This window comes from Myotis nattereri (assembly GCF_964212035.1).
Source record: "Myotis nattereri genome assembly, chromosome: 16".
Lineage (NCBI taxonomy): Eukaryota > Metazoa > Chordata > Mammalia > Chiroptera > Vespertilionidae > Myotis > Myotis nattereri.
In genome coordinates, this window is record NC_138091.1 from 42,020,903 (window position 1) to 42,045,440 (window position 24,538).

General features: G+C 52.2%; 1 protein-coding gene across 1 annotated transcript; it reads left to right on the plus strand.

Annotated features, from left to right (window-relative positions):
- The first annotated feature begins 15 nt into the window (after positions 1-15).
- CD300LG (CD300 molecule like family member g) lies at positions 16-24,211 on the plus strand. The gene is made up of 8 exons (XM_081109127.1): positions 16-370; positions 11,726-12,061; positions 14,867-14,965; positions 15,688-15,928; positions 16,579-16,691; positions 18,721-18,770; positions 21,188-21,307; positions 21,900-24,211. Exons 1-8 carry the CDS (start codon positions 346-348, stop codon positions 22,011-22,013), a joined length of 1,098 nt encoding a protein of 365 aa, XP_080965253.1. The 5' UTR covers positions 16-345; the 3' UTR covers positions 22,014-24,211.
- The last annotated feature ends 327 nt before the right edge of the window (positions 24,212-24,538 follow it).

Consider the following 24,538-nt stretch of genomic DNA (forward strand, 5'->3'; position numbering starts at 1 on the left):
GGGGGCGGGTCAGACGCGAGGACGACCCTGTAACAATGCAAGGCGCTGGGAAAGCCGTCGGCGCGCGCGGCCCCGGGCGCGGGGAAGTCATGGGGGGAGAAGTTGGGCTGGGAGACCGCAAGGCTCCGCTCCGCTCCGGTGCAGGCGGAGGGGTGGCCTGTGTGCAGGCGCGTTTGTGGGGACAGGCTCAGGAATGGCGTGACGATCACTGACTTCTGTTGTGCTGTCCCTCTGCCCCCCGCACTCCTCAGATCCCCTCGCATCACACTGACCCCTGAGGCCGAGAACATCATCATCTCAGCTCTGTAACTGCGGAACCTGAGGCTCCGGGGCGGACGGCTGTGCATGAGGAGAGGGCAGGAGCTGCCCGGTGAGTGAGCAGGTGGTTGGGGGTATTAGAGGGTAGGGAGTGGGTGCGCACCCTCGCCTCTCCCCCAGCAGCAAAGACAGAGAAGGAGAGGAAATGGGTCCACATTCCCCACCCCCACCCCCACCCCCACCCACCAGGGGCCGGGACGGTGGACAGTGTTGTCAGTGGCAGAGCAGGTGGGTCATGACGACATTTTCCCTCCTCCCTCAAACATCTACACCAGGGTTTCCCGGATGGAAGGCGCCTAGGGGTTGTGTAGGGCCGGAGTCTGCATTTCTAACAAGCTCCCAGGGGATGTGATGCTCCCTGTCTTAGGACTTCGCTTTGAGTAAAGAAACACGCTAGGAGACAGTTTACCTGTGGTGCTTAGTGTTACATATCAAGAGCCATCTGATAGAGGGTCAAATGGGTGTTGACAAGGGCACCAGCAAAGGATGCTGGGACAGCTAGACATGCAGGTGTGTCTGGTGTTGGGGGTGGGAGCCCTGCTTCATACCATATGCAAAATTCAATTTAAGAAGGACTAAACGTAAACTAAATTGATAAACGTTCCAGAAAAACATAGATGATTATTTTCTCAATTTTTCAGTAGTCAGAGATTTCTTAGAAAGGACATAAAAAGCATAGACCCTAAAGAAGTTGATAAATGAACTTCATCAAAATTTTAAACTGCTGTTTATCAAAAAACACTATCAAGAAAATAAATAAGTGAGCCAAAGACTGAGGGGAAATATTCATAACGGATATACCTGACAAAGGACTTGGTAACTCGATAAAGAACTTCTGTAACTCAATAATCATAATAACCAAAATAATGGGCAAAAGATGTGAACACACCTCACAAAAGATGATGTATAAATAGCCAATAAGCATATGAGAAAATGCTTACCCAATATAATTTGTCATTAGGAAAATGCACATTAAAACCATGAGCAGGTATCACCATACATCCACCCTATGATCCAGCAATTCCACTCCTAGGTAGTTATCTAAGAGAAATAAAACCATCTGTCCACAATACCTATACAAGAATATCAATGCATCTTTATTCATAACTAGAGGCCTAGTGCATGAAACTCGTGCACAGGTAGACGGGTAGAGTCCCTAGGCCTGGCCAGCGATCAGGGCCGATTGGGGCCTTCCAGCTGCCAGCCAGGGCCTTCCTTTGTTCCATGCTGCCCCCTGGTGGTCAGCGAACATCATAGCGAGCGGTCTAACTCCCAGTCGGGTGAACTCCTGAGGGGACCATTTGCATATGAGCCTTTTATTATATAGGATAGCCAAAACCAGAAAACAATTCAGATGTCCATCAACAAGTGAATGGATAAATAGATTGTAGTATATCTGTACACTGGTATGTATATTCACTCATCAGTGGGGGAAAAAACCCAAGCTACTATTTAAATATTATTTCTACCATGTTACAACACGGTCGAATGACAGGTGTGTTAAACTGCACGATAGAAGGCAGACATGAAAAATACCCACTGTCGGGTGCCTGGGGGGTGTGACCTTGATGCTGCCGCTGCACTCACAGACCTTGACTTGGCTGGTCCAGGGACCCAGCTTATTATCCTTACACAAACTAGCAAAAGGACCCCAGAAGAGACAGAAATAGTAACAGGCCAATTTCAATAGATTGTCAAATAATTGCTCCCTCAAAAAAATCAGGTAGTTCTGCAGGAGAGTTCTACCAAACATTTAAAGAACAGATATCTTTAACTCTTCTAGAACAGCGATTTTCAACCAGTGTGCCACAGCACACCGGTGTGCCACAGGAATTTTTACAACATGCAATACCTGACTATTTAGTCAGGGGCACTGACCACTTTTCCCTTAGATTGTCAAATTTTAAAAAATCACAGCAGCCAACACAACGATAGCTGTCCAGTGTGAATGAATCAAAATTATACTTTTTTTTTTTTGTCAGATCTGCAAAACAAGAATTATCAAAGCTATTCAAGAAGAAATAGATAACCTGAATGGTCATGTATCTATTAAAGAAATGGGGGGAGGGGGGGAAACCCCGCAAGAAATATTTCCAGGGATAAGGGGGGCTATTCCACAGTGATAAAGGATCAGTTGATCAAGAAGACATTTCAAGCCTAAATGTTATGAATACAATAATTAAACCTCCAGGTGCCTACCATCACCAGAGTCCTTTAACATGGCTCTGGGTGTGTTGGCTGATATGAGACAAGAAAAAGAAATAACAGGCATAAATACTAGAAGAAGGCGGCTCAGGTGATACATGGTATACCTAGCAATTCAAAAGTATTGACTAAAAATAGAAATGATGAGTGCTATCAAGGATGTAAGGCAATAAACATGTTTACACGGTTGAAAAGAGTGATAATTGGTATTAAATTTGCTGGAAGATGATTTATCATTATTCACTAAAAGGTTCATGTGTATGTATCCATTAGCCTAGGGAACATTTGGGCAGGGAGGTTAGAATGAAAAGTAAGGAGAGAGAGAGAGAGAGAGAGAGAGAGAGAGAGAGAGAGGTGTTTGGGTGAATGAGGGTTTAGAACTGGAGGGCTGGGGAGAAAGCTTCACTCCAAGGCAGAAAAAGTGGCTCAGGACAGAGCTGCCAAGATGGCTAGAAGCCTAGGCAGGGGTCCCCTCACCCAGCCAGGCCAGGGCAGCCACAATGGAACAGGAAGATGAACTCAACACCCGACGAATGAACAACTTGGAGTCCATCTCTACAGGGAGAGGAGAGTGTAGGAGGCACGCTCTGGAAAAGATAGGAAGTTGATGATCCTCCAAGAGGTGACAGAAAGAATCTGCTTCAGGCTACAGGTCTGCATCTGCAGGTTTGGCATTCAGCCCAGACGCTGAGGGAGCAGGGAATAATTCCAAGGTGAGAAATGGACTCACTCCCAGACACACCTCAAGAGGGTGAGTCAGGAGGGTCTGGAAAAAGGGCAGCTCAGTCCATTTATTTACATCTCAGTGAGAATCAGGGAGGCTGTAACTGGGTTGAGGGGCGGGGGGGGGGGGGATTTCTGGTAACTTTTCCTATTTGTTGTTTTTGTTATTCTGTCTCAAAAACCAACATTTAGATTTATGAACTAGAATACTAGACACACAGGAGAGTGCACCAACAAGACAACTTCACAAATTAATGAACACCCGTGTAGCCACCATGCCTATGAAGAAACTAGAGGCCCGGTGCATGAAATTCGTGCACTCGGGGGGGCGGGGGGGGGTCCCTCAGCCCAGCCTGTGCCCTCTCTCAGCCTGGGAGTCCTTGGGGGATGTCTGACTGACGGCTTAGGCCCACTTCCCTTGGGAGCCTCTGTGGACATCCTTAGCGCTGCCACAGAGGTGGGAGAGGCTCCCACCACCACTGCTGCACTCGCCAGCTGTGAGCCCGGCTTCTGGCTGAGCAGCACTACCCCTGTGGGAGCCCACTGACCACCAGGGGGCAGCTCCTGTGTAGAGCATCTGCCCCCTGGTGGTCAGTGTGCGTCATACTGACCAGTTGATCCGTTGTTTGCATATTAGCCTTTTATTATATAGGATAAACTCTGCCAGCCCCAGAAGCCCCTCACAGATCACATCTCCCCACAGAGATAACCACTACCCCAACTCTCCTAGTAATCACTTCTGCTTTCTGGTTTTGCCATCTACATGTCACAATCCAATACCATTTCGTTGTTTCCTTTGGTTTGCTTTCAGACATCTAAATGGAATCTTACAAGATGTCTTTTGTACACATGGCTTCTTTCACTCAATATTATCTTTTTTTTTTTTATGATCGATTCATGTTGTCTGTGATTTGTGTGACTGATATTTCCTCCCACTCTGTGGGCATGTCTTTTCATTCTTCATGGCATCTTTTGATGAACTGTTTTTATTTTTTTTTATTTTTTTTTAAAATATATTTTATTGATTTCTTACAGAGAGGAAGGGAGAGAGATAGAGAGTCAGAAACATCGATGGGAGAGAAACATCGACCAGCCGCCTCCTGCACATCTCCCACAGGGGATGTGCCCGCAGCCCAGGTACATGCCCTTGACCGGAATCGAACCTGGGACCCCTCAGTCCGCAGGCCGACGCTCTATCCACTGAGCCAAACCGGTTTCGGCTGTTTTTAACTTTAACACAGTCTAATTTATCAGTCTTTGCCTCTGTGGTCTGTGCTTTCGGTGTCTTGTTTAAGAACTCTTTCCCCACCCCAGAGACCATGAACATATGCTACATTACCTTCAAAAAGCTTTATCATTTTGCCTTTTTCCTTTAGTTCTGGAATCCACTTCGAATTGATTTTTGTGGGTGATGGGAGGCAGGGGTCACATCCCGCATTTTTTCCATGTGTTCCAACATACTTACTGAAAAGCCCATCCTCTCCCCGCCCCACTCTACTGTGCCACCTTTGTCACAGATCAAGCGTCCACACTGTACCCAGGCAAGAGAGGCCCATGCCCTGGGCACAGGCTTTAGCACCCCAAATATTATAATCATGTGCATATTAAAAAACACATGGTGTGCTTCTTTTTAAAAAAATTGATTTGAGAGAGAGAGAGAGAGAAACATTGATTTGTTGTTCCACTTACTTATGCATTCATTGGGTGCTTCTTGTATATGCCCTGACCAGAGATCAAACCCTCAACCTTGGCATATCCGACAACACTCTAATCAACCTCACAACCCGGCCAGGGCCCATGGTGCATTTCTTCACATTTGGAACATTCTCGCAATTATTTCTTTGATCACTACTTGTGCCGCATCCTCTATCTTCTTTCATTTTCGTCTCCAATAAAATGTATGTTGGGCATTCTAATGTTATTCCCCATTTCTCTTACCCTCTCTTCTTTATTTTCCTTCCATTTATTTCTCTCTGCTTCATTCTGGATGATTTCTTTGGTTCACTATTATCATTTCAACTGTGTCTCACCTGAAGCTCATTTGTTGAATTATTAAGTCTAATGATTGTATTTTTCAGTCCTAGAATTTTATGTTGTTCTTTTTAAAAATTGCTGGCTCATTTTTTTATACTTTCCAGTTCCCTGTCAACAATTTCAAGCTTGACTTTTACCTCCTTGAACACAGTGAGGATGGTTGTGTTAAGGCGACTCTTGCTGCTTTCAATCTCTGTAGTCTCCACAGGTCTGCTTCTCTTGTACATTCTCGCTTAGGAGTCTTGTCTCCTCAGACCATATCTGGTTCTCTTTCATTGTATACTAGAGGCCCGGTGCATGAAATTCGTGCACTCGGTGGGGTCCCTCAGCCCAGCCTGCACCCTCTCGCAATCCGGGAGCCTGCAGGGGATGTCCGACTGATGGCTTAGGCCCACTCCCTGGACATCCTTAGCACTGCCGTGGAGGGGGGAGAGGCTCCCACCACCGCCGCTGCGCTCGCCAGCCATGAGCCTGGCTTCTGGCTGAGCAGTGCTCCTCCTGTGGTAATGCACTGACCACCAGGGGGCAGTTCCTGCATTGAGCGTCTGCCCCCTGGTGGTCAGTGCACATCATAGCGACCAGTCATTCTGCTGTTTGGTTGATTTGCATTTTGCCCTTTAATACATAGGATTGGGTTGTATTTGGAGGGAAAAAAGGTTTTCAAATATTTGAGGCTTAGGCTGATGCTATCTTCTTCCAGAAAGGATTTTCATTGGTCTCTTTACGGTACCTGGGGATGGCAGGGGGGGAGAGGGTATTACCAGACCAGGACCAACTTTTTTAATTCAAGTTCAAAGCTTGAAGTTTCCTGGGACACCTAATGACCGAGCTGAGCGAGCGCCCACGGTGGCCTGGTTACCTGCAGTTCACCCTTCTCCCAAAGTGCAGCCCTTTGGCGTCCTGGTCTAAGGTGATTAAATGTATGTAAGGCTAGCCCTAGACTCCGACATCCCCTTAGTGGCTCCTCCTGAACCAGCCGGTGCTCCCCAGGCCCAAAGCACCTTGCATGCTCAGCTCATCCTCCTGGGTTTCTATTTGCAGGCCTCAGCCAGGCAATCACTCATGTTTTTGTTGGCTGTTCACTGCTTTTTAAAACAACAACAACAACAACAAAAACTTTACGCCCTAGTCAGTTTGGCTCAGTGGATAGAGCGTTGGCCTGCCTGAGGACTCAAGGGTCCCCCAGGTTCAATTCTGATCAAGGGCAAATGCCCGGGTTGCAGGCTTGGTCCCCAGTAGGGGGCGTGCAGGAGGCAGGTGATCAATGATTCTCTCATCATTGATGCTTCTCTCTCTCTCCCTCTCCCTTCCTCTCTGAAATCAATAAAAATATATCTTTAAAAATAAATAATGCCAACCGGTTTGGCTCAGTGGATAGAGCGTCGGCCTGCAGACTGGGGGGTCCCAGGTTCGATTCCGGTTGAGGGCATGTACCTTGCTTGCAGGCACATCCTCAATGGGAGATGTGCAGGAGGCAGCTGGTCGGTGTTTCTCTCTCATCGATGTTTCTAACTCTCTGTCCCTCTCCCTTCCTCTCTGTGAAAAATCAATAATATATAAATAAATAAATACATACATACATAAAATAAACTTTACATTGTGGAATAATTTTATACTTACAGAACCACCCCCCCCCCCCCCGAAGGTCCTTCATTCTGTCTGTTCCGCCTAACGTTAACATCTTATGTAACCGTGATACATTTGTCACAACCAAGAAATTCACTTTGGTACATTACTAGTAACTAAACTCCAGACTTTATTAGTATTTGACTAGTTTTTCCACTAATATCCTCCCAGTATTCTGGGTAAGAAGCAGGACACATGTGTTCTCTCCTCTCAGATCCCCAAACCCACCAGGGGACACATCTTGCCCACCCCATTGCTCTCCCTCCATCCATCCCACGGGGTAGGACCCGGTGCAGGGCCCATACTAACCCCTCACTAGGCCCTTCTCCCCGGCTCTTGCAATACTTTTAGGCCTGGAGGATCTGTTTCTAACGGAGTCCGCAAACCTGGCTCCTGGTTAGGTGTGGGGCTGCGGAGGGAAGGACCTCGCCATACACATGAAGGGAGCAAGGATGATGCACATTAGACCCAACCCCCTCTACATGAAAATTCACATTTTGGTAACACTTCTTTTACTCTCCGGAAATGCAATCGTAAATAATATGTCTTCTCACACTTACTTTTAAAAAAATCACAATACAATGCCTGAGCTGTAACAGAGGGAACAAATAAAAGGAAAACGACTTGTCACCAAATAAAACATTTCAAAGTGTCAACGCACAGGCCCTGAGACTCTGGAAAACGTGACCGTCTCAGATGCTCATCCCTGCCTATAACAAATAGTTAGGGTTTGAGATAAGCAGGAAGGTCAGAAACTATTCTGTATAGGACGGACAACAGTGAAAGAACAGAGATACACTATCAAACGCTAGAATAAATATTATTTTCGTCTGTGTTTTTAAAACTGCAGAAACCGGTTACCTTTTGCAGCCTATACATGTAATGGGAGTGAGGTCCTGGGCTGGGCTCATCCTTACAGGGTTTTCGTTGATGCGAACCTCTGTCCTGCCCAGCAGTGCCCACAATCACAGAGAAATTAAAACCTGTCTCCCACATCACCAGAATATCACACACACACACACACACACACACACACACACACACACACACACCTCCCAGAATCAGTGAATTATTACTTCAAATATTAGCCCAACAAGTGGATAAAATTCTGGCTGTCTGTATGGATGGATGTACACACGCCCAAATGTAAACAGCGGTTTTCTGACAGAGAAGGGGAATTACAGGAAACATTCCCATTGTTCTGTTGTTTTTTTATAGCATTTCTGTGCTGCGTAAAATTTTGCTTACAAGCTGCATGAACTTTGCAATCCAAAAAAACACACCGACAGGCCGATTTTGGAAAACGATGTGTCAGGGCTCCCTCTAGTGTCCGTGTGCATTTTGTTCCTTTCCAGAAGGATTCAAATCTACGGTGGGAAACCGCTAATTCACTTTTTTGGATGCTAAGACGGCTCTGCGTGCGCGCGCCCGTGGGAAGACCAGCCTTGCAGCACCGCCTGCAGATGGCTCCCTCTCAGCCCAGCCCTGCAGCTTCTGACCCCTGCCTGCGCCGCCGCCTGGTGGCCAAGAGCCGTACTGCGTCCTCTAACCTCTACCATTGACCTATTCTATGGCCCCCTCTCAGAATAATGGTCTTTTTTTTTCCAGAGAGGAAAGGAGAGGGAGAGAGAGATAGAAACACCAATGATGAGAGAGAATCATTGACAGGGCTGCCTCCTGCACGCCCCAGACTGGGGATCCAGCCCGCAACCAGGGCATGTGCCCTTACTGGGAATTGAACCGTGACCTCCTGGTTCATAGGTCAATGCTCAACCATTTAGCCACACTGGTCGGGCAGAATAATGGTCTTTTAAAAATATAAAATACACATGCTTAGCAGAAAACCAACAACACTGAAGTGGCTATCAAAATGTGTATGTGTGTAATCTAGGAGTAAACGTGCGTCTCCATGAGCGCTTTCAAGAGCCAGCTCTAGTGGCAAACCTAATTACTAAAGATTTTTCCATGCCATGAGGAGCATCCACGATATTTTGAGTCATCGGTGACAACGTGCTGTGCTGGTGTCTGTGATTTGTCTTGGTGGCAAAGTCACAGGTCCTGCTAACACTCAGAAGGAAAAGATATCACTTGAAGGTCAATATGTAATTTTTCTTCTCATCCCAATTCATGGACTCCCTGAATTTTACACACAGACCCCCTTAGGTGTATGGCTGTGGGCATGGTTAAGACTCCTCTGAAGGAGGGGAGGGAGGTAATTAGATTGAATGGCGAAGGCGGATCCCTGGGCTGGGTGCCCAGGGGTGACCCACACGGCCCCTCCCCTCCCTTCCTCATTTGGATCCCACTCATCTGGAGGAAGTTAAAGCTCATGTGCTCCCAAGAGGCGCTCCCAGTTCACCCGCGTGTGCTCCTGCGTGTCCTGTGCCCACCATGGGGCCCCTGGTCCTGCTGTGGGGCTGCCTCCTGCTCCCAGGTGAGATGGGGCAGAGGGCGTCGTAGAGGGATGTGGGGCTGAGGCTGTGAGTCTGCAGAGAGAGGACCCCCCCCCCAACCGGCATTTCCTTTCCCCCCCGCTGTGCGCGTGGCTGTGACCAGCCCTGCCGGATCCTTCCAGGCTTCACCCCACCCCCGTCCTCCTCAGCCTCCTCAGCCCTCAGAGGGCGGCCCTTGCTGGTTCTGGAACCCAGAGCCGGGTGCTGTCCCCAGCTTGGGGTTCCAGCTTCTCCGTGTCTGTGTGGCTGTGAGAAGCTTTGCCTCTCATCACTCTCCCACTCGGAGCCAAGCCTGGAGGCAGATCAGACATCCCCCATACCGTTGCCACCTTAAACTCAGCAAATATTTCTTGAACTGCTGCTAAACTCACAACAACCCTGAGAGGCAATTTTCACGTTTCATCAACTCACAGACCTGCTTTATTTTTAACCTTCTAACATCAACAATCAGGATGCATTTTGTAAGTGAGGCCAGTTGTTCGAATGACAATGTTTTCCTTAGTAGCACGTAAAATGGTAGTGTGCCTTACATGTGATTGCATCTTACGCTAAACGAGAACGAAGTCTTACCATCTGGGGCAGCATGGATGGGCCTAGAGGGTCTTATGCTAAGTGAAGTCAGTCAGTCAGAGGAAGACAAACACCCTCTGATTTCACTTATATGTGGGATCTAAAGAACAAAATAAACAAAGAAACAAAATTGAAACAGACTCATAGATGCAGAGAACAGACTGATGGTTGCCAGAGGGAGGAGGGAGGGAGGACTGGGTGAAAAGGGTGGAGGGATTCAGACGTACAGATTGGCAGCTAAAAACAGTCACTGGGATGTAAGGACAGCACAGGGAATACAGTCAATGATATCGCAATAACTGTGCTTGGGGCCAGGTGCGCACTGGAACTAGCAGGGGGAGCACTTTGTAAAGTATATGGCTGTCCCACCACCATGCGGTACCCATGAAGCTAATAAAAATAGTATGCAATGTAAACTGCAGCGGAAAAATAAAATAAGCCGTAACCAGTTTGGCTCAGTGGAGAGAGCGTCGGCCTGCAGACTAAAGGGTCCCAGGTTCGATTCCGGTCAGGGGCATGTACCTTGGTTGTGGGCACATACACAGTAGGGGGTGTGCAGGAGGCAGCTGATCAATGTTTCTAACTCTCTATCCCTCTCCCTTCCTCTCTGTAAAAAAATCAATAAAAGATTTTTTTAAAATATATTTTATTGATTTTTTACAGAGAGGAAGGAAGAGGGATAGAGAGCCAGAAACATCAATGAGAGAGAAACATTGATCAGCCGCCTCCTGCACACCCCCCACTGGGGATGTGCCCGCAACCAAGGTACATGCCCTTGACTGGAATCAAACCCGGGACCCTTGAGTCCTCAGGCCGACGCTCTATCCACCGAGCCAAACCAGTTCTGGCAATAAAAGATATTTTTAAAAAGGAAAGAAAACAAAATAATAATATTTTAAAAGAACAAATTACATAGTGCACATTTTGGAGAAGAAAATGTCACCAACCGAGCTAACCAATGTTAATTGGCTGCCTGTGTGAGTATTGAAAGTATTTTTTCTTAAAAAACAAACAAACAGATAATTCAGGATGTATGCTTTTGTATCCTGCCTTTTCATTGATTATTAGTTTTAGCCCTGCCTTTAAATCTGAGTCTCCAGTTATTAACATGACCACTTGTTAGACACCCAGGCAGACTCCAAAAGTCCATATGAGGAGAGGAGCCACCCAAATACCTTATCCTATTTGAGCAGGAGGTCAGGGACCCCCATGACCAAGTCCTCACTTGGCACTGACCTGTGCTGTGGGGGACTCTCCAGAGGCTGCAGAATTCCCTGGGTTTCGGCCGCGATCACACCTCTCCAGACTCTACCTGGAGCAGCTCATGGTGACAGGCCAGGAGGCTGCTTTTGCATGCACCTCGACAAACAGGGGATTTTGTAGATAAATGTTTGCCCTTGGGTTATTATGTCTATCCATAAAAGTAATTCTTTTCAACGTCAATAGCAGAAAGATATTGTCATTACCTATCGATGAGAAAAATCAGAGGCCCAGAGAGGTCAAGCCACTTCCCCAAGGTCACACAGCTCCTCAGTGGCAGTGCTGGGATGCAAACTCCAGACTGTCTGAGGCTAGAGCTCCCCTTCCCCATAACCCTTTAATGTGTCAGGTTTAGGGAAACAATTATATAGCAATATCTATATTTCAACAGCCCGGTCCCAAGGTCCCCTGGTGGGTGGGGAGTACCAGCTCCGACAGGGCTGCCCCCAGAAGGGGGTGATTGAGAACAACCTCTGGTCTTGACCCTGGTGCTTGACTGCGGGGAATTCTGACCTCTGTCCCTGCTGTGGTTTCAGGTTATGAAGCTCTGATGGGGCCGAAGGCGATCAGAGGATTCGAAGGCGGCACTGTGTCCCTGCAGTGCACCTACGAGGAGAAGCTGCGGCAGCACAAGAAATACTGGTGCAAGAAGGGCGGGCTCCTCGTCTCCCGCTGCTCGGGCATCATCTACGCGCGAGAAGATGGCCAGGAGAGGACAGAGGGCAGGGTGTCCATCCAGGACAACCCCCAGAAGCTCACGCTCAACGTGACCCTGAGGGAGCTCACGAAGGAGGACTCGGGGGACTACTGGTGCGGCATCACCATCCTGGGCATTGACGAGGCTTTCCTGGTCTCTCTGCTCGTCCTGCCAGGTAAGTCACGTCTCTCCTTCCCTGGCAGGAGGACCGGAGACGCCGAGGGCAAGGGGAGGGTGGGCCGGTAGTGGACCCAGTTCCCCGGCACAGGGTGCAATGCCTCATGGGAGTGTGTCTCAGGGACTCGGTGAAACCACACAGGTCAAAAGCGCATCAGCGTTTGGGGCACAGAGGTTGCCGCCTGAGCCTCGGATGTCCTCTCACTCTTGCTGCCCAAGGTCACGCCACTAGAAGGTGGCAGAGCAGCATCAAACCCAGGTCTGTCCAACGCCAGGCTCAGTGCCCTTCCTCTCTGCCCAGATGTGGGAGAGATTGCCACGGCTGGAACAATCAAAAAGATTCCCTTCCTCTTTCCCTCCCTGGAGTCAGAGAGCGTCCAGAGGATTCCTCTGGCCGGATCCATCGTCACTGCCTCCTGGGCCCTCCCCACACATCGCCTAAGCCAGTGGTTCTCAACCTTCTGGCCCTTTAATACAGCTCCTCATGTTGTGACCCAACCATAAAATTATTTTTGTTGCTACTTCATCACTGTAATGTTGCTGCTGTTGTGAATCGTAATGTAAATATCTGATATGCAGGATGGTCTTAGGCGACCCCTGTGAAAGGGTCGTTCAACCGCTAAAGGGGTCGCGACCCACAGGTTGAGAACCGCTGACCTAAGCCATGGCCACAGGGGCCTCAGCTCGTGTAGCTCCCTCGGCTCTTCCTTCTCGCCTCCTCTTCCCAGACCGTGCAGCCCCATGGACAGGTGTGCGGAGTGCCTGGCAACCAGCCTCAGAGGGGCTTGTTGAGCTCAGAAACATTAGGGGGCTGGGGCGGGAGCCACGGGGCTCTGGCAGGGGATGACTCTGAGTGCCCAGAACCCCACCTGGACCTGCTGAGCCGAGGAGGAGAAGCAGCCAGAGGGGGCCCAGGGGAGTGGGCAGCCCAGGCTGCAGATCAGTAAGGGGGAGGTAGGTCTTTGTATCGCATGTCACATAAGGGGACGGAGGCTCCGAGAGATCAAACGATTTGCCTGGGGTCTCCTGGCAGGAAGTGGTGGAGCCAGGAGTCAAAAGCAGGTCATTTCTGGCCTTGGAATCTGCTCTTTCCCTCTCCTGGCCCCAGAGCTGGGACCCATCCCACCCAGGCCCATCCCCACTGCCAGAGCCCCCTCATCCATGGGTCTTTATTCTAATCCTACGTTTGAGTTCTACTGTTTTCATTGTACTACCCTCCTGTATCAGACCCTGCAGGCCTCTCTGACGGCGGTTGGGGTATTGAAAATAAGGAAAGCTAATGGCAGTGGTGGGCTGGTGAAGGTACATAACGAATGGCAGGGGAAACTCCGGCTTGTAGTGTTTGCCCATTTCTGTGGTGTAAACGCCCCTGCGATGCCAATTTCCAGCCACCAGCAGTTCAACAACCAGCTCACAAAATTCCCGAAAAGCTACGTTTTAGCTCTCACGAGCCAGCGTGCGTGTCTGCACACCATAGAGTATGGCAGAGCATTAGAAGAATTTCTAGGAAGGTCAGAGCAAGGCAAGATGCCCACTACCATCACTACTATTCATCATTACCTGGAGGCCCCAGGCAATGAAATGGGACACAATTAACAAGTACACATAGTGGGAAGGAAAAGAAAAATATTCTTTATCTGCAGATTTGATCATTTACTCAGAAAATGTGGAGAAAAACTGCCTTAGATAAGAATAGAAAATGGTGGGAAACAAGAGTCCAGGATGGCATACAAGTCAGAAAGGAGGCGCCTGATGGACGTGGGGGAGGCAGGGAGCTCAGTGGCTGCTGGGAGCTTGGCCCCGGTAGGTTTCTGCCTACTGTGCTGGGCATTTTGCCCTGGGGAAGTCCCAGGCCACTGGGGAGTCCCAGGCTAGTGGGGAGACCCCATAAATGAGTTATTGCCACAAATGGAGTATTAGTTCCACTGGCGCCATGCACAGGGTGCTGTGGGTACACGAAGAATAAAGGATTGGCTCCTCCCACCGACTTTTGAGCCGGTGCTTGGTGAGTTAGGTAGAGATGGGAAGGAAAGGCAGGGCACACAGGAAAGCAAGTCCAAGGTATGGAAGCAGGCAGGCGGCTAGCTTAGAAGGGACTAGAGCAGTGGTTTTCAACCTTCTGGCCCTTTAAATACAGTTCCTCATGTTGTGACCCAACCATAAAATTATTTTCGTTGCTACTTCATAACTGTAATGTTGCTACTGTTATGCATCATCATGTACATATCTGATATGCAGGATGGTCTTAGGCGACCCCTGTGAAAGGGTCGTTCGACTGCCAAAGGGGTCGCAACCCACAGGTTGAGAACCGTTGGACTAGAGGGTAACTGTCTGGTTGGCCCACGGGACGGGGAAGAGGTGAGGTTGGCACAGTGGGTTGAAGCCTGAGTTTAAAAGGCCTTGAAAGGCATGAGAAAACATTTGAATTTCAGCTTATGGGCCATGGGGAGTCCCTGACTGCTCTAAAGTAGAAAGTGATGGGGTCCCATAGATATTTTAGAGACAAAGCTGGCATCGGTGTGAAGGGCAGCCTGGAAAAGGCCAGTGGGCAGTGGGGGACAAGGGAAGCTCAAGGTCTGCGCTGAGTGGGAGGCCAAGGGCCTGCAGGAGCGGAAGGCCAGCAGTCTGCTGGAATCGGCCATCCGTGGCTCCTGAGTGGCTGAGGGGGAAAGGTGGCGATGGGCTGAGCAGAGATGGTGGGGGCGGGGGGTGGTGGGAAAGCTGCCGGCTGCTCCCAAGGCAGGAAATCTGGCTCAGAGCAGTGATCCCTGCCTCCCTGAGACCAGCCTTTCCTCTCCTCTAGGTCCCTGCTGTCCTCCCTCCCCCACCCCCTCCTTCCAGCCTCTTGCTACAAGCCTCCAGCCCAAGGCCAAAGCTTGGCAAACTCAGCCCCCAGCATTGAGTGAGTGCATGGGTTTCTGCCCCTCTTCGGCCCCTTTGTAGAGAAACAACCAGTGGGTGCCTGCCTGGTGTCGGACACTGCGCTATGCGGCCCCACATCCTGGGAGCTGGATTGTCAGCTGAGCAATGGGAGGCTCCGCAGGGTTAGGCCATTGGCTCAAGGTCACACAGGAAGCAGCAGAGCCAGGAAGCAGATACAGCCTGCGGGCAGAGCTGCCCTGTGTTCTAGGGTGGCTGAGGGGTGAGCAGGAGAGGCTGGGCCTTTTGCCTGACCTCTGGGCCTGTCCCTGCCACCCTGCAGGAGATCAAGGACGATTGAGACCTAGGTGGTGGGGGTGGGCAAGTGATGGTGACATGAGGACTTTCAGGTGAGAGCAGAGGTGACAATTGTCCAGGACTGTAGCAGGAGGGCAGGAAGGCATCTACCGAGCGGTCACTAGACTGGGTCTTGGAGGAGGGGGTGGAGTGTGCGCCTCCCCACAGAGAACAGGCCGCGGGCAGGAAAAGGCTGGCGGCTGCGCACAGGTGTGGGGCTTGCTCAGCGCGGCTTTGCTAGGTCTCTGCTTGCTTCCTGGGGTGCCCTTTACCTGGGGGTGTTCTGAGAAACTGGTCCCGGGGAGGGGAGGGGAGGAGACGGGAGGGGTCGGGGGTCAAGGCTCAGCGGTCTGGGGATGGGATGCAGGGGCCAGGGAAGGTGCTGAGGCGTTGCTTTTGGACTTGTAGCTTCTCCTGGTGTCCACCCGACAGTCACCAAGCAGGGGAAGACGGAGGCTGAGGCCTCTCCGTTCGCAGGGACGTCCCCGCCCGAGCCCGCAGGAACCTCTCTATACACAGGAACCTCTCCGTACGCAGGGACCTCTCCGAACGAAGAGCCCCCCCTTCACAGAGCCACCTCTCCTCATGCAGGGACCTCTCGGCCTTCCACGTACCTGGACTCCACCTCTACGGAAGACCCCAAGTCCAGGTGAGCTCCAGGGGACCAAGGTCACCTTGCAGGCCATCCCCAACCCGGAAGGAGCCTGTGAGCAAAGGAGAACCTAACATTCCTCCCTCCAGGTGAAGACAGCCTCTGGCCACGGCCACAGCTGGAGGCAGTGAGGGCAGATTCAGCCCTCACTCCCCCCCTCAGCAGGGCCCTTGAGCTGTGAGCCACCTGCCCTACAGGGGCCAGCAGCCCTGTTGCCCTGGACACGCAGTCCCACCCCAGGTGAAGGGCCCACCCCTCTCCCTGCCCCAGCCTCAGGGAAGCCACCCCAGTGCAGTAGCTTTTGCCTGTACGCTTTGCATTGGGCCCTGTGCCAAGCATGAAAATAGGGAACAAAAACATCTTTCCCACCCAACTGCAGTCCAAGCCTGAAGGATTGTTCTTGGGGGTTCATGCATCGTTGCACGCAGTTACTGACATCGGGTAACTGCTGGCAAGTGCAGACCCAGCTGAAGTGTCGCCGGGGATGGGCCGTGGAGATTGGGGTCCTTTGGGACTGACTAGTGTTTGGTCCCTGGTGCCCTCTGATCTCCTTGGGAAAGACAAGGGACATGGCTGGGACCCAGAATAGGAATGTCAGGTGCACCGCGTGCTGCTGGCTGGTGACAGCCCCTGGGCGCCTTCTGCAGGGCGTCCCACTCAAAGGCCCACATCCTGGCGCCGGTCCTAGTGCTGCTGGTCCTCCTGCTGGCCGCAGGCCTGGCTGTCGTCGGCAGGTGCGTGCTCCGGTGCAGGAAGGAAGGTGAGCACAGGTAGACGGGAGTGGGCGGGAGGCTTTCAGCCGGGGACCTCACTGAGACCAGCCGTTCCCACCATCACCCCAGAGAAGCCCTGTGGCGCAGTGTGTCTGTCTGAGATATGGGCATCACGAGTCCTTTCTGAGGCTGCCACAGGGCCACCGGCATTCGGAAAAAGGTAATTCAAATGGGGGAGTGAGAGTGAGAGCGGGGCTCTCGGCTTGCTCACGCCCATCCGAGGTCATCAGTCGCTTCCCTCCCTATTGTTCTTGGGGGTTCCTACGTAATTACACACAGTTACTGACATCCGGGTAACTGCTGGCAAGTGCAGACCCAGCTGAACGTGTCTCCAGGGGCTGGCAGTGGAGATTGGGGTCCTTTGGGACTGACTAGATGTTTGGTCCCTGGTGCCAAACATGCCTTCCCCGAGAATCCATGTTCAGTGTCTGCCGGTCCGGCTCCTGTGTGAGGACTGACTATAGGGGGGAAGGCTGGACCCAGCACTTGAACTTGAGTGTGACATTCATTGTGGCCGCTGGGTCTCTGGAGTGTCCAGCTTCTGTGGAGGCGTGGCTTCAAACCCAGGGTCTTCCATCTTTTTAGCTGTGAGACCTGGGGGGACTCATCTAACTTTCCTGAGCCTTCGCTTCTTCAGATCACAGGTATATGTCTAGAAGAAATATTACACAAGCCACATATCTACTTTGCAATTCTTCTAATAGTCACATGAAAACAATAAACTAGTGAAGTTAATTTTAATCATATACTTTATTTAACACGCTACAACCAAAATACGATCATTTCAGCATGGAAACAAGATAAAAATGTTAATGATATATATTCTACATTCATTTTTTCATACTGAGTCTTTGAAACCCAGTGTAATGCGGAGTCACATTTCCAGCGCTCAGGGGCCATGTGTGGCCCGTGGCTCCTGGGTTGGACAGCACAGATAATAACTGAAATAGCAGGAATAGAAGCTGCCAGGTGCCAGGCATGGGTGTGTAGCTTATGTTGCTTTCATCTCCTTTAATCTCCTCAGTACTGTGGCGTTAGGAACTGCTTATTGCAAGTACTCCCATTATACAGGGAAAGAGACGGAGGCCCTTTGCGTGCATAGCTAGGAAGCCGTGGAGACAGGAAGATGTTTGGGAACGCACTTTGCAGATTGGCAGTGTTGTCTCTGTGCAGATGGCCACGGGCCAAGGGGACATCCTGGGCTTGCCTCCCAGCTCCTCCCTGTGCGGCCCCAGGAAGAAATGTCAGCTCTGCCCATGTCCCCAAATCCCCACAGAGGAGTCGGGGAGGAGCATACAGGTGGGAGCATTCCTGGTCACAACCTCAGAACCTCTTAGCATTTTGCCTCTCCAATCGTGGTCCCCAGCCAGCAGTCGTGACCTCTCCTGGTCGCCTGGTAGCAGTGCAGACTCTTAGGCCCCAAGGCCAGTCTATTGAATTAGAATCTGCATTTGATAACATTTCCTGGGGCCCTGTAGGCACGCTGAGGTTTAAGAAGCAATGATTTTAGCCCTGGCTGGTTTGCTCAGTGGTTCGAGTGTCGGCCCATGAACCGAAGGGTCTCTGATTCGATTCCTGGTCAAGGGCACATACCTTGGTTGCAAGTTCAAGCCCCACCCCCCCGGTTGTGGTGTTGGCAGGAGGTCTCTAACACATTGATGTGTCTCTCTCTTCCCCTCCCCCATCCTTCCCACTCTCTCTAAATACCAATGGAAAAAGTATTCTCACTCTTTGGGTGAGGATTCAAAAAAGAAGCAATGGCTTTAGCACACAGAATTTCCCTTCTCCAGCCTGGCTCTGGCCCACATGAGGAGACGTCCATGTACTGATCTCCAAAGGCCCACTCATTGCCAAGGGGCTGAGCTAGAAGGGGCATTTCTGCCCAACCTGCCTGCCAACTCCCTCTAGGAAGCCCCTGCCCGAAGATGCAGGGAGGCCAGTCCACCTCTGTGGGAGCAGCTGCAGGCTACTCCTGGCTACTCCTGGCCTCAAGGTACTCCTTCTGATCTCTTTCAGTTCAACTGGACACGGAAACACAGAATGAGAAGGTCCACCTCTCACACTTGGTAAGTCAGGAGGCAGACAGAGGCCAGGCTCGGACCCTCAGACTCTGCAGGGCTCCGACTCCACATCTACCTGGTCCTCCATGGCTGACCTCGAGGCAGGGATGGCTTCCCACCTCCAGGGAATCTCTGAGCCCCAAGACAGCCCTTCAGGCTGTGAGCTGACAACCTTCTTCCTCCCCCGGGGCCAGGCAGGGCTCTTCCCCAAGCCCAGCACCCTCCTCTCCTCCCCCTTTTCTAATCAGAGAAGATCGGAGTTGGATCCAGAGCGGGCCTTCGAGATCATCTAGTCCAGCCTTCCTCTAAGTTGGGTGCACACCCCCTTTCAGAACTCCTGGGGTTGGTGGGCAGGTGGTGTCAGAAAAAATATCCTCTCCCACCTGCAACCCCGAGGGGTGGGGCCCTGTGGATTCTGACGGCACACCAGAGTATGACAACTGCAGGCTCCAGTCTGCGTTCGCAGAAGAGGAAACCGAGGCACAGAGAGGGGCAGCATCTTGCCCGAGGTCACACAGCAAGTGGCGGCCCAAACAGAGAACTGGACCCAGATTGCTCACCTCCCATCTCTCCTCTTTTCAGAACACCCTACTGTTCTCTCTGAGCATTTTCTTGGCTCTGAGACACAGCCTGAAGGTGGTGCTCTGGGAGCCAAGGGGAAGAAGGAATGGGGGTAACTTGCCCATCTTCCTGGAGAGGGGAACCTGCCCTGGCCCTTCCTTCCCTGACCCCTGCAAAGAGAACGTCCCTTTCCACGGGAGGAGAGGGCTGCGGAATCACGGGTTCAGGAAACCGAAGCCCCACCTGCCTCACCCACCCCCTCCTCCCTGGGCTGTTTACTGAGATGCCTCCGCTCTGATTCCCTAAACTTGGGGGCAGGAAAGGGGCTACTCCGCCTTCTTTCCTGGCGCCAGCAAAGACAAAAGCCTCAGGCCTGATACTTCTTGGGAGGGGCCGGGGTGGGGGCGGGAATGGGGTACTGGGCGTGGCTTAGGAAGCAGCTGTTGTTGTCTCAGGAAACTCTACAAGGCTAAAGGTGGTGGACAGGAGTGAGGGAAAGGTCAAGGAGATGGACAGGGCTGCCACTGGCCACTTTCGGAGCCCGGCCTCCAGGCTATTCCTCCTGGGGCTCACTCCCACCCAATGCCTGAGAGGAGCTGGGGAGGAGAGAGGACCCCCCGCTGCTGTGGGGAGAGCCTGCCCCAGGCCGGTCCCCTGCTCTGCTGCTGTCCAGCCCACACTGGGAGGGCTGCCCGCTCTGCCTCCTGCCCCGCACCTGTGGGAGGGGCGCTGGGCCATGAGCAGAGGAGCTGGGGTGGGGGGCTTTGTTAGGAGGATGGAACAGGTCTCCCAAGAGGGTCGGAGGCCAGATCCTGTGAATGGGATCAGCCGAAAACTTCTGCTTTTCTCTGGCTTCTGTCGTTTTGAGCGGAGTCTGGAGGTGGAGCTGACGGGTTGGAGGTTTGCCTGGCGGTTTTCCTCCTCGGTGCCCAGAGCATCAGCCCGAGGACTGAAGGTCTCAGTTTTGCAGTCAACGTGCCTCTCACATTGCTGTTTCTCTCGTTCTCTGTCTCTCCCCCTCTGGTCCACTCTCTCTCTCTCTCTGAGAATCGATGGAAACAATATCCTTGGGTCCTCAGGTTGGGATGCCAGGCCCCTCCACTTCCTGCTCCCGGGTCCTAGCCGCTGGGCAGAGCACAGGCTGGAGTGGGCCGAGGCCCCGGCCAAGTCTCTCCGGGGCACAGCTGTCCTGAGGTGCCTGGCCAGGAGTCTCATGGCCTGATGGGCCCTGAAGCCAAAGAGAGGAGCTCCCGCTTTCTGGATGGTCTCATCTCACACTTTCCCACCTCCAGCCCTGTCAGAGGGGAAGGCTGGGGCTTAGCGAGGTTATGTGACTCGCCCGTCTCTCCATGTGAACGTGTTGGGGAGCCCCCGTCTGCTCTGGACCACCCACCTCTCTTCCCTGGGCCTGGGTTTCCTCATCTGATCCAGGAGGGGCTGCTCAGACTTAGGATCTCTGGAGAGTTCTTCTCGTGCTGTTTGTTACTGGGTGAATCTTTGAGATGTCCGATTCTGCGCTCTCTGAGCCTATTGCAAAGAACCTGCAGCCAAAGCTAGAAATAACAATCATGAAAACAAATTCATCGTTGCAGGAGTCCCCCGTTGCTGAGTGATAAAACATTATCATGAAGCGTCATTATGACCCTGAGGGAAAAATTCTTATCCCCATTTTACAGCTTGGGAAACTGAGTCTTGGGAAGGTTAGGTGTCTCGCCCAAGGTCCCACTGCGACAGAGGAAACGGGACGCAGGGACTGTGACTTCACAGCCCATGCTCTCCCCTTGCCCACCCCTCCCGCCTTTCCCTCCACAGACCACCCCTGCTGCCAAGAACGGGCTGTTCTGACCACGTCTCTATTTCAGAACCGCCAGGCCCCGGAGTACGCTGTGGTCAGCCTCGCAGCACCCCCTGGGCCTCGAGCCGGCCCCAAGCCCTCCACCAGCCCCTACACGGAGATCCCGGAGATCCGGCGCCAAAGCCAGGTGTGGACACGGCCCTCAGGGTCTAAAGCCGCCCGGCCTGGCCCCGCTCTGACAGTGCGGGGAGGTGGGGAGAGGCTCTTTCCTTAGCATTGCTCCCCAAACCCTGCCCCCCAGCCCCATGCACCCACCTACCCCCCATAACCACAGGCCTCGGCCGTTCCACTCAGAGCCAGAGCTCTGGACCTTATTTCCTTTTCCCATATGGAACATTCTGGACTCACTTGTTGGGAATCACAGCGTAAACCAGCGGCCACCAACCTTTCGGACCTCACGGACCACCGGTTGGCGACCACTGGCTTAAAGAGCTGGGGGCTGGCAGGATTCCAGCATCTAAAGCCAGAGCCTGGCCTGGGCTCCCTCAGGGGGTGGAGGGAGGGCTGGGGAGGGAGGGCTGGGAGGGCTGAGTCAAAGCCTGGAGATTCTGGGGAGAAGTTGCTAGTTCCTGTGACCCCGCAGATGGACAGAGGCCTGGAGCTGTGGGAGAGGCTCTGGGGTGGACCAGAAGCGGCGCAGATCCATCCCTCCCCCACCCCCTACCCCCACCCCCAGCCCTAACTGCGCTCTGCTTCCAACCCCACCGCTGTCTTTGCAGACTTTGAAGAAAGAGGAGGCCTCCTTCCAGGACCCGGCGGGTGAGGCGAACCCAGGGCCTCCCCTTCACATGTCCGAGGAGGAGCTCAGATCCTCCGTATTCATCCCAGTCTAGCCACTGGACGCCCTCCGGGCCAGGCCTGCCGCGAACCGTGACCTGGAGTGGCTGGATTTACACGAATGGCAATAAGCTTTGGGCCGTGGCCTCTGCAGGCTCCCGGGCTCTCCTGCCTGCCCAGCCGGGCCCTGGACGCCTGTGCCAGCCTGCCGCGGGGCCCCGCAGTTCCAGCGGGGACGGGACCTCCCCAGCACGGTCACATCCCCTGGCCCTCGCCAGGGCCAGGCTGGGCTCAGAAGACCTGGTCTGTGTGTACCTGGAGCAGGCAATCCCCTGGGCCTGGACCCAGCAGCAGGCTTCCCTCCGCCCCCTGCAGACCCCGCCGGCTCCTCCCTTCCCTCCATCCTCAGACTCAGCACCACTGGCTCCTGCAGAAGCTGGAGGGAGGAGCGGGCCTGTTGCCCGTTAGACCAGTTCTGATTTCTCCACGTGCAGCTGTGAACCACGGCATCCCCGGCCTCAGGAAGCTGCCGAAAGGTGATTCCTGGGCTCCATCCCATCCTTCCGAGCCAGCCCTGGGGCTGGGCCCAGGACCCGGGATTTCTAACAAGGACCCGGTGATCTCAGGTGGAGAACCCTGGGCACCCTGAACGCTCAGCACTTACGTTTGGGATGTGGGGTCTTCCACCCGCCCCATCGGGATGCTCTGCCCACGAACCATGACCCAGCGGGAGGCTTTCCTGCCTGAGTCAGCCCAGGGCAGGTACACAGTGGGTGGCAGGGAGTCGCCTCTCTGATCTCCCCACCCAGCCAGGCATTCATTCCAGGCTTTGGAGGAAGGATGGAGACAAGTGTGGCTCCTTCCTGGTCGAGAAAGAGTTAATTGCCTGTGGGTGCTGGTGAGGGGCTGGGGTGAGGGGCAGAAAACCACTGGTCAGGTGGGTCTCTAAAAGGGAAGAGGAAGGGTTTAGGGCAGGAACCTACGGGGAACCTCAAGGTGACCCTGAGTCTGGCCCCAGAGCTACTATTATTTTTCTTTCTTCTTTTTTTTACAGTGAAATTGGGGGCGGGGGCTAGGGGGTGGAGAGGGGAAGTCTTGCCCCGTATACAGAACTTGGAGGGAAAAAGAAGAAAATAAGTCATTCATCTTCTCACCGCTGCCCAGAGACCCTCATCACTGCATTTCGTTGTGTTTCCTTTCAGTCTTTCTTCTCCGCATCATTTGCTGGTGTTCTTTTACAAATCATGTTGCCTATACAACTTCATATCCTGCTTTTCCCACTTCGCTATTATTGCAGATAAGCATTTCTCCATAAATAGTTTATCAGCTGTGTCATATTTCGCCATGTCAGGGCGCTTTAATTTCATTGTTCTCTTCCACTAGATAACCATTTTCCACTGTGCTTTGTGCAAGGCTTTATCTGCACTTGGAGATTTCCTTAAGAAGGATTTGCGTATGTGAAAGTGCCGGGTCATAGGGCATAAATATTTTTGAAGTTGCTAATACCTATCGCTAAACAGCTGACAAAAGAACAAAGCTGAGATGTTCCAAATTAAATTACAGCCGGCAGGAGAGTGAGCAAGAGAGACAGGAATAACTAACCAGTGAATTATTATACTAGTAGTGGTGAATTAATTAACCAGTTAATAGCTGCGGGCCAACTGACAAAAGACTGCTGACATTCCTGAATGTTTTTGGAGCTTTGGGTCAACCTCCGGGCACCGACCAGCTGACCCCAGACATCCCGGCATCCTGCGTATGAACGAACGAACGTTCTGGACTGCTGCCCGAAACCAATCAAAAGAAGCGAAGATTTCTTCCTTCCCGGGAAGGTGCTCCTATCACAGAACTGTCCCTGCTTCCCCTTATCTCAGCCCCCTTCTGTAGCCAATGCAAATTCTGTCCAAACAAACTGCATCTTTCTTCCCCAAAACAAAATACAGAAAAACGCTCGTGGGCTCCAGGATGGGGGACACGTTGCCTTCCCGCCCGAATCATGTTGTTGGCGGCTCAGGCCTCATGCCCAGGACCTGGCCCTTCTCTGGCTGCAATATGGCCCAATACCCCCTTTCTTTTCAAAAAGGCTCCAGGTCTCTAAGGACAAGGGGGCCCTGCAATTTGTCAAGAAAAGGGTGGGGACACACATCCACACCAAGAGGAAGAGAGAGGAGCTGAGCAATGTCCTCGCAGCCACGAGGAAGACAGCAGCCAAGAAGGACTGAGCCCCATCCCCGTGTGATAAAACCTGTTCAGGAAAAAAAAAAAGGCATTCAGCCACGGAAGTTCGGTTTTCTTTGTGGCTGTTTAACACAGCTTCCTGAAATGGCAGCACCAACTTCGCTCCCACAGGGCCTCACCATCAGCATTTCTCACAGCCTCTGCACCCCCGCCCCCTCCCCCCGCACCCCCCCCAACCCTGTCCCTGTGGGTGTGGCCGGAGGAGCTGCCCCTAACCTAGCCGGCATATGGAGCCCAGCAGGTAGTCTAGCCTAGAGTAATCTTTTATGTCGTTTATAACTTTGCCTTGATCTAGCCCTGGAATTTATAAGGTTTGTGTAATGTGTAGCTTGTCATTTGCTAA